The 12,409-nt window shown below is 42.0% G+C and overlaps 1 protein-coding gene across 1 annotated transcript in view; it reads left to right on the top strand.

Annotated features, from left to right (window-relative positions):
- Positions 1 to 12,409, top strand: part of SLC44A3 (solute carrier family 44 member 3) — a 57,614-nt gene that overhangs the window by 19,773 nt on the left and 25,432 nt on the right. The window contains exons 4-8 of the mRNA XM_072127521.1: positions 3,947 to 4,089; positions 6,741 to 6,877; positions 7,680 to 7,773; positions 9,129 to 9,298; positions 11,891 to 11,980. Coding sequence (XP_071983622.1) covers positions 3,947 to 4,089; positions 6,741 to 6,877; positions 7,680 to 7,773; positions 9,129 to 9,298; positions 11,891 to 11,980 — 634 coding nt within the window. The remainder of the gene's footprint in view (positions 1 to 3,946; positions 4,090 to 6,740; positions 6,878 to 7,679; positions 7,774 to 9,128; positions 9,299 to 11,890; positions 11,981 to 12,409) is intronic.

The raw sequence follows: 12,409 nt of genomic DNA, 5'->3' as shown, positions 1-12,409 counted from the left end.
GTAGCGTGTATATAACAGAGACACGGATGTGGGGATTCGTCAATCGAGATAAAATAACAATGCAGGTTAAATTTTATATTTAATATTGTTAAGGACACACTAGGCAAACAGTACACACAATAGACATATAAATATAGGATGCAGGATTACATTGAGGCCAGACATTAGCCACTCACTCCCATTGAGAGTTCTTGTCTAAAGATTCTAGGACAAATCGTTGCCCTGGCTACCCAGATTCCAAATATGCATTTGGCCTTGGTCTGGGATGGATCATAACTCCATAACGGACATATTGGTCATACGAGCACATGAGTTTGTATAATACTTTGTCTAAAAGTTGGGGGAACTTTAGAGTCGGCAAGTGTTCATTGCTGGCTGACCCCACAGCCAGAGACCCTCTGCAGCCTTTGAAGTTTGCCAGAGAGCTACGGTAATTTGTTATTCAAGATGTGATGTACTGATGAACAGGACATGGGGCCCCCCTCTTGCTGTATGTGTATTCCTATATTTTATCACACATGGTTTTATCTGACAGGTTCCCTTTTAACAGTGAAGATTTTTCTTTCACTTGTGATGGTTGAACTCAGAAATGTTGAAGACTTTCCAAAATAAGGGTTAGCGCCCCTTTAATGATGTAACTTTATAATTTGATGGTATTTGCTTATTTCACTATGATTAGTTCTTTCCATGTATGACTCAGGAGTCTCTGGTTTCTTTCCTTAGCAGCTTCTTACTTTTCCATATGGAAAACCTGGAACATAGGACGGTCCATTACACCCTCGGACACTCTCCTTTGTGTTACTGTGGTTTTAGGGTAAATACAGGGTCACTTTAGTGTCTTGTTCTTTGGATTACATTCAGGAATAACATATGCTTGGTGCAGGTGCAATAAAATGGCTGGCTGCAGGCTAAATATTTTTCTGAAAGGCTGTGAATAGGAGAGTCTAAAACATTATTGTTTTACAACGTAATCCAACTTTCCACTACGTAAAGTGATTATTACAGAGAACAGGCTCGGCTACAAAGCAGACTTGGTGCCTCGCTGGCAGCCCTGCCATTGCGTTACTAAAGCTGAGGTTATCTGGTTCCCGTTGTAAAAGAAGGGGGTTATAAATCCGCATGTACACAGTAGTATAAAGTTATTACAACCTGAAGCCAATTTCACTATAGGCAAACTATATGAAGGTGCATTGCTGGTGCTATAACACTGCCCTCCATCTCTCCAAACAGGTCTATTCCACTAATCTAATATCTCTAACAATCCTTCCATACTCATCACTTCTCACTAACACCAAAAGTGCAGCCACCTATCACAGGCCTTGGGTCTGAAGATCTGGCCACCTACTTCAAAGATAATATTGATTGCATTCACCCAGAAATAATCCACTCACTCCATTAATCCCCTTCCCTCTGGTACCTCATCCTGTCCGCTCTCTTCCATTGAGCCAGTCACGGAGGAAGAAGTGTCCAGGCTCCTTTCCTCTGCTTGCCCCACTACCTGCATCAGTGACCCCATCCCCTCACACTTTGTACAGTCCCTCTCCTCATCTTCAACCTCTCTCTCTCTTCCGGTTTAGTTCCCTCTGTTGTTACCCCATTACTAAAGAAACCTGCCCTGGGCCCGTCCAGAGCTACTAACTACCCACCAGTCTCTAATCTCCCTTTCTTCTGCAAACTCCTGGTCTGTTCTCCACTTACCCTCTATCTCTCAGCTAACTCCCTCCTTGACCCCCTACTATCTGGTTTCCGCTCTATGCACTGCACTGAAACTGCTCTTTCTAAAGTCCCCAATGATCTCCTCGCTGCTAAATCCAAAGGTGACTATTCTGTCCTCATTCTTCTCGATCAGCAGCTCCTCATGAGGAGGAGCTGGTGGTCAACATTATCAAATTACTATTGACGACCAGCTCCTCCTCGGGAGGCTTCGCTGTTGGCCTAAAAGACGCTGCACTCCTTTGGTTTTCTTACCATCTCTTTGACTGCACTTTCAGTGTCTCCTTCTTTGTGTCTCTCTTCCTCTCACTGTTGAGGTTCCTCAGGGCTCAGTCCTAGGTCCTCTACTCTTTTCCCATCGAACAACCATCAGCAGATTTGGTTTCCAGTACCACTCACTCTTGTCGCATGTATCTCAGAAACATCTCCAGAATCCCCCCATTTCTGACAATTGCAACCTCTAAAATGCCAATTGTTGCTCTGATTCACTTTTGATTAGACTCCCTACTAAACAGTCTTCCACTCACTAATCTCTCTCCTCTTCAATCTATTCTTAATGCAGCAGCCAGGCTTGGCTTTCAGACCAAACGCTACACGGATGCCTCCAGCCTGTGCCAATTGCTGCACTAGTTGCCTTCTTCTAGGTACAATTAAAATTAATCACCCTCATCCACAAAGCTCTGCATAATATCACACCTCTCTACCTCTCATATCACCGCCCAGCCCATGCTCTTCAATCTGCCAGTGATATTAGATTAATCTCTGCCCCAATTCAAACCTCTGGCGCACGTCTCCAGGACTTCTCCAGAGCTGCATTAATTTTTTGGAATTTTTTCCTAGCCTAATACCCAACTTTAAAAATTTCAAACATGCTCTTAAAACTCATCTTTTTAGACTATCACACTCACTAAAAGAATGAAACTTCCTCTTTCCTTACTAATCCATCCTGTGTTCTCCCGTCTGTTATCTGGCAAACAGCAGATATATACCAAGCTACAGGCTTCTCTGCAATCACCTTGGTTGGTTCAAGCAGCAGAATTATTATTTATTAAATTATGTTAAATATTAATTAATATTAAGTTATGTTAAATTATATAAATTATGTTCCCTTCTAATGGATGGCTGGACCATTATACCTCTTGTGTCACCCCTCATAGACTGTAATAAAAATAGGCATTGTGTGTCTTTCTTAATAATCCCCATAGCTCCCCTATAGACTGTGCCAGTCCCAGGTATGTCAGTGTCCAAAAAGTGGGTTAGGGAAGAAAGTCACCATATAGTGTCGCACTGTGCAGGACTTTCCCTGCTGCTGTGTGCTGAAACCCATGAAGTAGAGTGGAGGTGCTATGGTAACACCCCCAGGAGCTCTTAAGACTTATTAGCATCATTTTAAAAGTTGATTTCAGAAGGAAGGAGCCATGGATAACAAATATAAGAAGATTACCACAGTCCCGGTGCCTGGATCTATGAGTAAATGTCCCCAGTTTATCATGATGGATTTTGATGGTAGATTTCCTTTAAGTTATTTAGAAATTTGTTTTGTAAAATGTTTAAATTTGGACTTTTATCAAAGAAATGGGATAAAAACCTTAACAAACTGGAAATGATAGTACAAAAAAATCACTGGTTAAGGTATGTTGCTGCTGATGCCAAATTTTGGCTGAGCGATCATTTCCTGTGTTGTGTAAAGGACTAGGAAATCTGGAACCTATGTAGCCAAGGGGAATCTGTGATTACTTATATTCTCTGTGCCCACTTCTGTACATATATTTTCAGGGCATCTGCCCCATCATTGCCCAGCCATAAGTTTTTATTTTTTTTTTTCAAGTGGAATAAATAATATACATTTTTAATAATAAATGTAAAGTTTGATGCTTTATACTAGAATACACAAACTATGGTATTACAGAGCAGAGAACAAAGGCCTTATTCACATTGCCATGTGCTCGCCCGGACCAGATCCCAGGTATAGCACACAGCCGGATGAAGAAGGGAGGGGGAGAGCGCTCCTCAAACCCCCTCCCTTGACTCCATTGAAAGCCGAACGGCCACAATTACGGCCATGTGAAGAAGCTTGATATTCCTGAGTGGTTGGAAATATTAAGTGTAGTTGTATAGTATGTGACAGCATGTTTGTTACAGCAGTGAAGGGTGACATGCTGTAAATGAGAGATTTTGGAAGGTTATAGGTAATTGCTGTCATAATTTCCAATGTTTTTAAAATATTTTGCAGGTGTTTATCAGCGGATATGCCCTGATGGCGGGAGCTGCGGAGAGACTCATTTTCGGTTATGATAGTTATGGAAATGTGTGCGGAAGAAGAAACTCCCCTATATCTAATGCTCCCTTTTCTGGAAAAGACATGACCAACAGAAAGTAGGTGCAATACAGTGTGGGGCATAAGAAAGGAGGGCGAGGAGCAGTCACCACATGAGGCTGGGGTTGGAGGTGAATAGAATTTAGCATAAGGCCTTACACTTTTAGATACCTCTTAGGACTAAGGATAAGATAACCCAGAAGGGAAATGTGGTTGTCCGAGCACCATAAGATGCAAGCAGACGTCACACCTATAGGTAGACATTAAAATAACAATCAGTCACTCAATAGTTATCACATTTAACTGTAAAAGTTACTAATGTAATAAGAGCAGGTAAAAATACGTATTTTAAAATTCTTATATTGCAATATACTTGTTGGTTAGCCAATAAATAAAATATCCTTATCCACCATTCTTATTATAATAGCACAATGCAAACTGCAAGGCATTACTAGCTTATAACTAGTAGCAATGACTTACCTAGATTGAGTGTTTGCCAAGCTAAGGGCACCAAGTACAAACAACCTTTTATATCTTTTGTTCTTGTATCTTGACAAGACAAAGCGATTGCTGTAGACATTGGTTCATTATGACCTGATGCATCAGGTGGCTGGGGTTTAACCATATCTAGTTTTGCCAACATTGGTCTATTAGTGATGGATAACAATAATAATAATTCTTTATTTATATAGCGCACACAGATTATGCAGCGCTGCACAAAGCATGTCAAATTGGTCCCTGACCCCATGGGGCTCACAATCTAAACAACCTACCAGTATGTTTTGGAGTGTGGGAGGAAATCGGAGTACCCGGAGGAAACCCACGTAAACACGGAGAGAACATACAAACTCTTTGCAGATGTTGACCTGGGTGGGATCCGAACCCAGGATCCCGATTTCCAGCTTGACCCCAATTACAGCACTTACTTTTTTAATACAGGCGGTCCCCTACTTAAGGACACCAGACTTACAGACAACCCATAGTTACAGACGGACCCCTCTGCCCCATGTGACCTCTGGTGAAGCTCTCTGGATACATTACTATAGTCCCAGACTGCAATGATCAGCTGTAAGGTGTCTGTAATGAAGCTTTATTGATAATCCTTGGTCCAATTACACCAAAAATTTTGAAACTCCAATTGTCACTGGGACAAAAGAAAAAAAATTGTCTAGAACTTCCATTATAAAATATACAGTTTCGACTTACATACAAATTCAACTTAAGAACAAACCTCCAGACCCTATCTTGTATGTAACCCGGGGACTGCCTGTAATCCTCTTACACCATTTCACATCACGTAGAGTGGCACTGCCACCACAACAAACCAAGGCATCATCAGCGTCCTGCTGCTCCATTGTCTAGTATCAGAGACTGCAGTGCACAGCGCTCTAGTATCTATGACACTCACATTCGCTGTCTATGTGAGTGCTGGAGATAGCCGGGCACTGTGCTATTAAATTTCAGACACAATTGAGGGGAGTGGTAGGAAGAATACTTGTCCTTGCGCTCCACTCATAAGGGAGAACAGGTTTCCCTATTCTCCAAATTGCTGGGGGTCCTGTTCTTCTGATCAGCGGGGGACCCTTACCAATCACTTTTTATCCTAATACTATCTATATGGAATAACTTGAAAACTTGGGACAACCTCTTTAAAGGAAACCTACCACTTGTAGTGGCAGGTTTCTGATGGAAATACCGGGCACCAGCTCAGGGTGAGCTGGTGCCGGAGCTTATTTTAGTTAGTGTTTTAAACCGCGGTATGGCGGTTTAAAACACTTTTTAAACTGTATAGCCGGCGCAGGCAGGTACGCGCTCGGCGCTTACCATGCGCGCGGCTCTCATTCACTTCCTATGTAGCCGCGCGCACGGTAAGCACCGAACGCGTACCTGCCTGCGCCGGCTATAAAGTTTAAAAAGTGTTTTAAACCGCGATACCGCGGTTTAAAACACTAACGAAAATAAGCTCCGGCACCAGCTCACCCTGAGCTGGTGCCCGGTATTTCCATCAGAAACCTGCCACTTCAAGTGGTAGGTTTCCTTTAAGTGAAGAGAAACTTCTGTAATTCATTATAACACACTATTTCTGCTGCTGTTACCATTACTGCATATAGTAACTGATTGTGACTGAATACACAATAATACAACAATTTACAGATGCCAACAGCCATTTTTTATTCAGTAGAAATGTTAATATATTTGATAGTAACATAAAACTCCCTTTAAATATACAGTATAATCCTAAAGTAACGCTGGTTTAAAAAAAAATTGTATTAATTTTGTGTGCTGACATCTAGTGGCCAAACAGCTACACTACAAGGCTCATTTCATTAGTGTCTGCAGTAACATTCTGGGGGAGATTTATCAAGCTGCCTTGGACTAAGAATGTGCTTAGTTGCCCATGGCAAACGTATTCCTAATGCTACATGTGAATACATCCTAACAGGGCTTGAACGTATAAGGATGTTAGCAGTTCCTACGGAAATAGTTTAGACTGGATGTATATACTAAAGTATATGGCTTTTTTATGGTATTTCCAGACATTTTCCATGATTGATTGACTTTTTTTTGCACATTGCCCGTTCTTATCAACAACCTTTAATAGGGAAATGGTTTTTGAAACCTATACAAATAATTATTACACTGTCTACACTATTTCATGTTCTAGAGACTCTGTGAGACTTGTCTAAGATGTGTTTATGTATTTTTGCAGACATGTTTTTTTCATGAATTCGTGCAATATGCAGATCCGAGACCTCCGAATCAATTCCACTGCTTTGTGTGTGTCAAGTTGCCCTCAGGAGGAGCTGACGTCTCTGCGGGACCTGCAGCTTTTCGCAAAGAATAATGGTATTTATGGACTTTGGTGTTAGTTTGCAGATACCAAAGCCCCTCAGTGCTATAGCTTCACAGGATGTTACAATGAGCAGAGGCCTCCCCACTTTCTTCTGCTGCTAGATTACATAGGCAGAGGTAGGAGGCAGAGAGCAGGGGGTTCGGTGAGACATATTCATTGTTATAACATTGTAAGACTGCAGGACCAGTCATTGCTGAAGTTCTGTAACAGTGTACCAGTGGCACTCTTACTTTTTTATAGCAAATTCTCCATATACTGCAATACAGTATATACAGACTCCCTTTGGTTAAAGTACTCTAGGGGGTTTAAAAACTAGTCATAAAATATTTTTAAAAGTTCAAATCAAAATCTAAAAGCGTTTACTCCTGGCATTGAGCCTCATAACGGAAAATAGCGTCCAAAGCAACCACCACCACGAGTAAACAAAAGAACTTTTAAGTCCCCAACAAGGTAGCAATTAACAAGCCCACAAGAAAACCGTGCAAATCAGTTTATTTCATCAATTTCACCACATTTGGAATTTTTTTTCCTACTTCCCAGTTCATGACATGGTATATTGTATACCCGAACTATGAAGTACAATTTGTTACTCAAACAAACCCTCTAACAGTTCTATACACAGAAAAGTAAAAAGATTACAGGTCTTGATTGAAAAATAGAAAGACGAAATCAAAAAAGGGCCAAGACGATAAGGGGGTTAATGGATGCACTTTCAGAAAGCGTCTGTGAGCATGGGGGACTCTTAGTTACAGTATATCCGAAACTTAAAATGTAACTCTCTGTCTTGTGTTTCAGGTTCACACCTTTGTGCATATAAATTGAACTACACAGAGTATACAAGCCATCCCAGGGTTTCAGAATGGTGTCCCACACTCCCAGTCCCTCCAAGGTGAGGTTATTATTAGTTCCTGCATGGTTGTATTCTTGTGTCTGTACATGTACGTGCTACACTGATGGTTACAGCCACTTCATTGTGCACCTGAGCTTGGTGGATATTTGTGACTGATCCAAGAACAGAATTTAAGAAAGTCACAGCTTTCTTGCTGGGTTTTGATACAGGTTGTAAGTTGGGAGGCGTGCATAATTATCCAATCCCAGAGCCCTTCAGGCTCATTTGCATAATGGTAAAAGCTCTTTTAAAGAAAACGAGGGCATAAAGCGCTAAAAGAATCCTGCCAGAGGGGGCACACACCAGCATGTCAGTGGGGCACATTTACTTACCCGGTCCATTCTGGATCCAGCGGCGCGTTCTCTTACGCTGATTCGGGTCTTCCGGCGATTCCCTAAGGTAGTTCGCCCGATGTCCACCAGGTGTCGCTGCTGCGCTAAAGTCCATCGGAGTTCACTGGAGTTCACCAAGCTATTCCTGAGTGCAGGTAAGTGCGTGTCGAGCAACACTTTTAAAAAAATAAATAAATAAAATACGGCGGTTTTTCCAAATCCGTTGGGTTTTCCGATGGCCACGCCCCCACAAGCCCCCCGATTTCCATCACGTGCCTGCCGATGCGCCACAATCCGATCGCATGTGCCAAACACCCGGGGCAATTCGGCGCAAACCGGTAATTTTCGGGCAACCCGACGAAAAAAAAACACGATTCGGGCCCTTGGTAAATGACCCCCCGTTTTTGATTTACAATCCTTGATCCTGTAGATTCCCTTTACAAAAATAAAAAAAAACTTTATAAATTTGGTATTTTTGTCATCATGCTGGCCCAGATCTCTCATCAGCAGTTTTTTTTTTTTTTTTTTTTGCATCAGTTATTATGAGCCAAAACCAGGTGAGAAACTACACAGATCATGTCCAAGTCTTTCCATTCTATCTGATCGCTGTGTAGTCTCAACACCAGGCTTTGTCCGGTGATGTAACTGAGATGTGACCCAGCCCTACTGCCGCATATTAAACATTGCAAAACCCTAAACTAAGAAATACAATCAAATTGTGGGATTGATACATTTTTTTAAATCTGTACATTACATAGTGTCAATGCAAAATTGATCCCAAAAATGTCACTGCACAATGCATTCCCCCTCAGCTTCTCACAGTGTTAGTATAGATACATACTGTATAAGTCTGTCTCTTTCCCAGTTTGTAGTCTGTGGTTTTCTAAAGTAAATACAAGTCCATCAATGAGCTCCTTGTCCATCTGTAATCGGGATAATAGGTAATTATACACAATGTGTCACAGTATTGTTGTGTCCCTGTGTATTGTTGTGTAATGAACTATGATTTATTGTTTCACTCAGCAAATCCTTCCCCCTCTTCAATCGCTGTGTGCCTCAAAATCCAGATTGTTACAGCAAATTTGCATCGGTTTTGATCAATGTGATAAATGAAGTGGACTTCTTCCATCGATTACTGAGTGGGATTATGGCCGGCAGAAGCAATGTTGTGGGCCTGAGCATTCTTGCAGTAGGTAGGAAAATTTCAGGGTTCACATATACTGTATATAAATTTGGGTAAACCTTTCCCCTGTATGATAGGTGATTAATATAAGATTGGTATAACCCCTGACAATCGGATGTGTGAAGAGGCTGCTATAAGTGACATCCAATGCAGCTGGTGATATCCTCCTTAAAGGGGTTGTTCCAAGTATCATGGCGAACCTTTTAGAGACCGAGTGCCCAAACTGCAACCCAAAACCTAATTACTTACCGCAAAGTGTCAGTACGGCAATTTAACCTGAAAACTGACGGTTTAGTTTAGAATCAATAAAATGATACATTCCCAATCAGAGGTAGCTTCCCTCCCATTGCGTTTTATTTGCATTTCAAAACTCCTGTACTTGTTTCATACATTGAGGAAGAGGCAGCAGTCCTATACACACTGAAACGCCACTTTTACACCATTTTACATCATATAAAAGAGTAATAAAAAGTTATCAAAAGGTCGCACAGTCCTCAAAATGGTAGCAATGAAAACAACGGCTCATTAAGAAAAAAATCACACCTCCCCAGCTCCGTGCACTAAAGTTATTAGCGTCACAAGATGGCGAAACCATTTTCTTTTTCGTACACTGTTTTAATTATTGATAAAGTTTTAAAACACAATAAAACCTACAAAACTGGTATCACTGCGATTGCATCGAACCAAAGAATAAAGGAGACAATTGATTTGGAGCGCACAGCGAAAGTATTAAAATCTAATCCCACAAGACAGCGTTCCAATTTTTTTTTTCCGCCATCTTCACCATTTTTTTTCCAGCTTCCTAGTACACGACATGGAATAATAAATAACTGAGTTACGCAAAAAATAAGCCCTCACACCGCTATATATAAATGCACATATAAATATATAATATAATATGTATATACATACATACAAACATAGAAATACATATATTACTTGCTATTTGGTTGTCCAAGGTGGCGGCTGTGCTGGCGGGCAGAAGTTCAGGTGTCTGGTGTTCAGGAGGGGGGAGGGGTCGGTTGGGTAGATGGGCAGAGGGCGGGTGGCCAGAGTTAGGGCTGCGGGGGAAGGGGGGGGAGAATGCGGCATCTGGAGATCTGGGCAGTGGGTTTATGAGGCATGAGTTCCAGGGGAGGGGGCGATGGGGGGGTGCAGTGACCTGAGTTGGGGTGGGGGGGTAGCGATAGCGGGCGGGCTTAGGGCGGGCGAATTGCAGTAGTGGGCGGAGTCCCGCCGGGGGGGGGGGGGGTCTAGCGGGCGGAGTCCGGGGGGCTGTTTGGTAGCGTTCGGTGTCGGTTGCGGTAGCGGGCGAGGTTTGGGCCGTGGTGGGGTTTGTGGTAGCGGGCATGGTGGTTCGCAATAGTGGGTTTGCGATAGCGGGCTGGTGTCTGGGCGGGGGGAGGGCTTGTGGTTGCAGGCGCAGTTTGTGCTGGTAGTTTCGGCGGCTTGCGGGCGGAGTTTAGGGGAGGGGCGGGAGCGAGCAGGAAATCATCCATCCTGCTGGTATATTATGCCCTGAATAAAAAAAATAAACTTACCTCAGACTCCGCGTTCCTCCGGCTTCTTCTGTTCTGCACACAGAGTAAGGTGCCCAGCACTGGCAGCGTAATGACATCATTACGCTGCCAGCACTGGGACGCTTACCGTCCTGTGCGCTGTAGTGATCAGACAGAGCAGGCAGTGTCAGCGCCCTGCTCTGTCATGACTTTTAGCAGTATCGGAGCGCGGCTCCGATACTGCTTAAAACTGAGTTAAATTCAAATGACCCGCGTGCCAGCAGTGAGGGCTCTGCGTGCCCTCTCTGGCACGCGTGCCATAGGTTCGCCATCGCTGGGATAGGGGATAACAATCTTCCAGATAATTGGATCATTTACTGTCTATTTATAGACTCTCCCAAAATATTGAATGGAGAGGACAGGATGTGTACTCAACCTGTTTCATTCAATGAGTGATAAAGGGTCCCTCATTCATATGAATGTTGGGGGGGGGGGGGGGTCCCAGCAGTTGGATCCTCACTGATCAGATTGTTATCCCCTATGCTTTAGATAGCAGATAACCTCTCCGGTGGTACCAAGCATTATTGTTATCTATAACTTAATGCTGGAATACTTCTTCAAATCCACCATAGAGGTTGTTACCAGATATTTTTTGTATAATTTAGTTTTATTAGAGCTGCATTTACATAGTTATAAACAGCACAGTCTCTACATATACATAACACCAGCCCTTCTTTTTGTGGTCTCTTCTCCACCTGTAACAGAGGAGTTTTAAAACAAAATTGGTGGCCGTAGGTGACGTTACTGTCTGCACTGATTTGTATGCAAGATTTTGTAATACTATTTGCCACTTTTCTTTCCTCATGAAGATAAGCAATGGCCATTTGTCCTGTTGGGTGACATATATGTCTTTCTAAGAGGCAGAAAGGTAATCCTGGTCCATCCATGCATCAGGTGGACAGTGTTCATATGTTTGGCCTGTGTCATCCTGCAGCAGATGTCTGCATAAAAATATCTGAAAATATCTCACTCAACTCTTTTTGTTATGATTTTGTGTATTTGTAATTCGGCTGTTACTTACCTTTGCATTACTTTCCTTCCAGCTTTGTCAGTGGTGATGGTCTTATCATTTCGGTACATCAGCACTCTAGTGGTCCATATCTTTGTAACTTTGCTCATGTTTGGATTACTGTGTAAGTATCCTCCTGCGGAATGCAATTTCTCTACTATATATGAGTACGTTATATTGTAGATTTATAGAGTCTACTAAAATATTGGACTTTTTGGTGTTGCTGAAGATTAAATGCAATTTATTTTTATTTGCTGTGTTTGTATTTTATTTTATATTATTGTTTGTTTCACCATATGTTTGTATGGCATCATCCATGAGTTATATAGGATGTTATAGTAGGTGGAGTCTGTTACCATATTATAAATATTATTCAATACTAAAGATATAGATGCAGTCATTTTAAGGATAAATATATTATTTACAAATAAATATATTTTAGTATACATATTTATTATTTATGTTAATTGCACTTAAGGAAGTTGTCACCACACAGACCTAGAGGGTAGATCACTAGGGTTTGTCATCATTCATCAGTGGGGCTTATCCCTAT

The sequence above is a fragment of the Engystomops pustulosus genome, chromosome 10, assembly GCF_040894005.1.
Source record: "Engystomops pustulosus chromosome 10, aEngPut4.maternal, whole genome shotgun sequence".
NCBI classification, from domain to species: domain Eukaryota; kingdom Metazoa; phylum Chordata; class Amphibia; order Anura; family Leptodactylidae; genus Engystomops; species Engystomops pustulosus.
The sequence above is the reverse complement of the archived record's forward strand: the minus strand, read 5'-3'. Positions and strand labels throughout refer to the sequence as shown.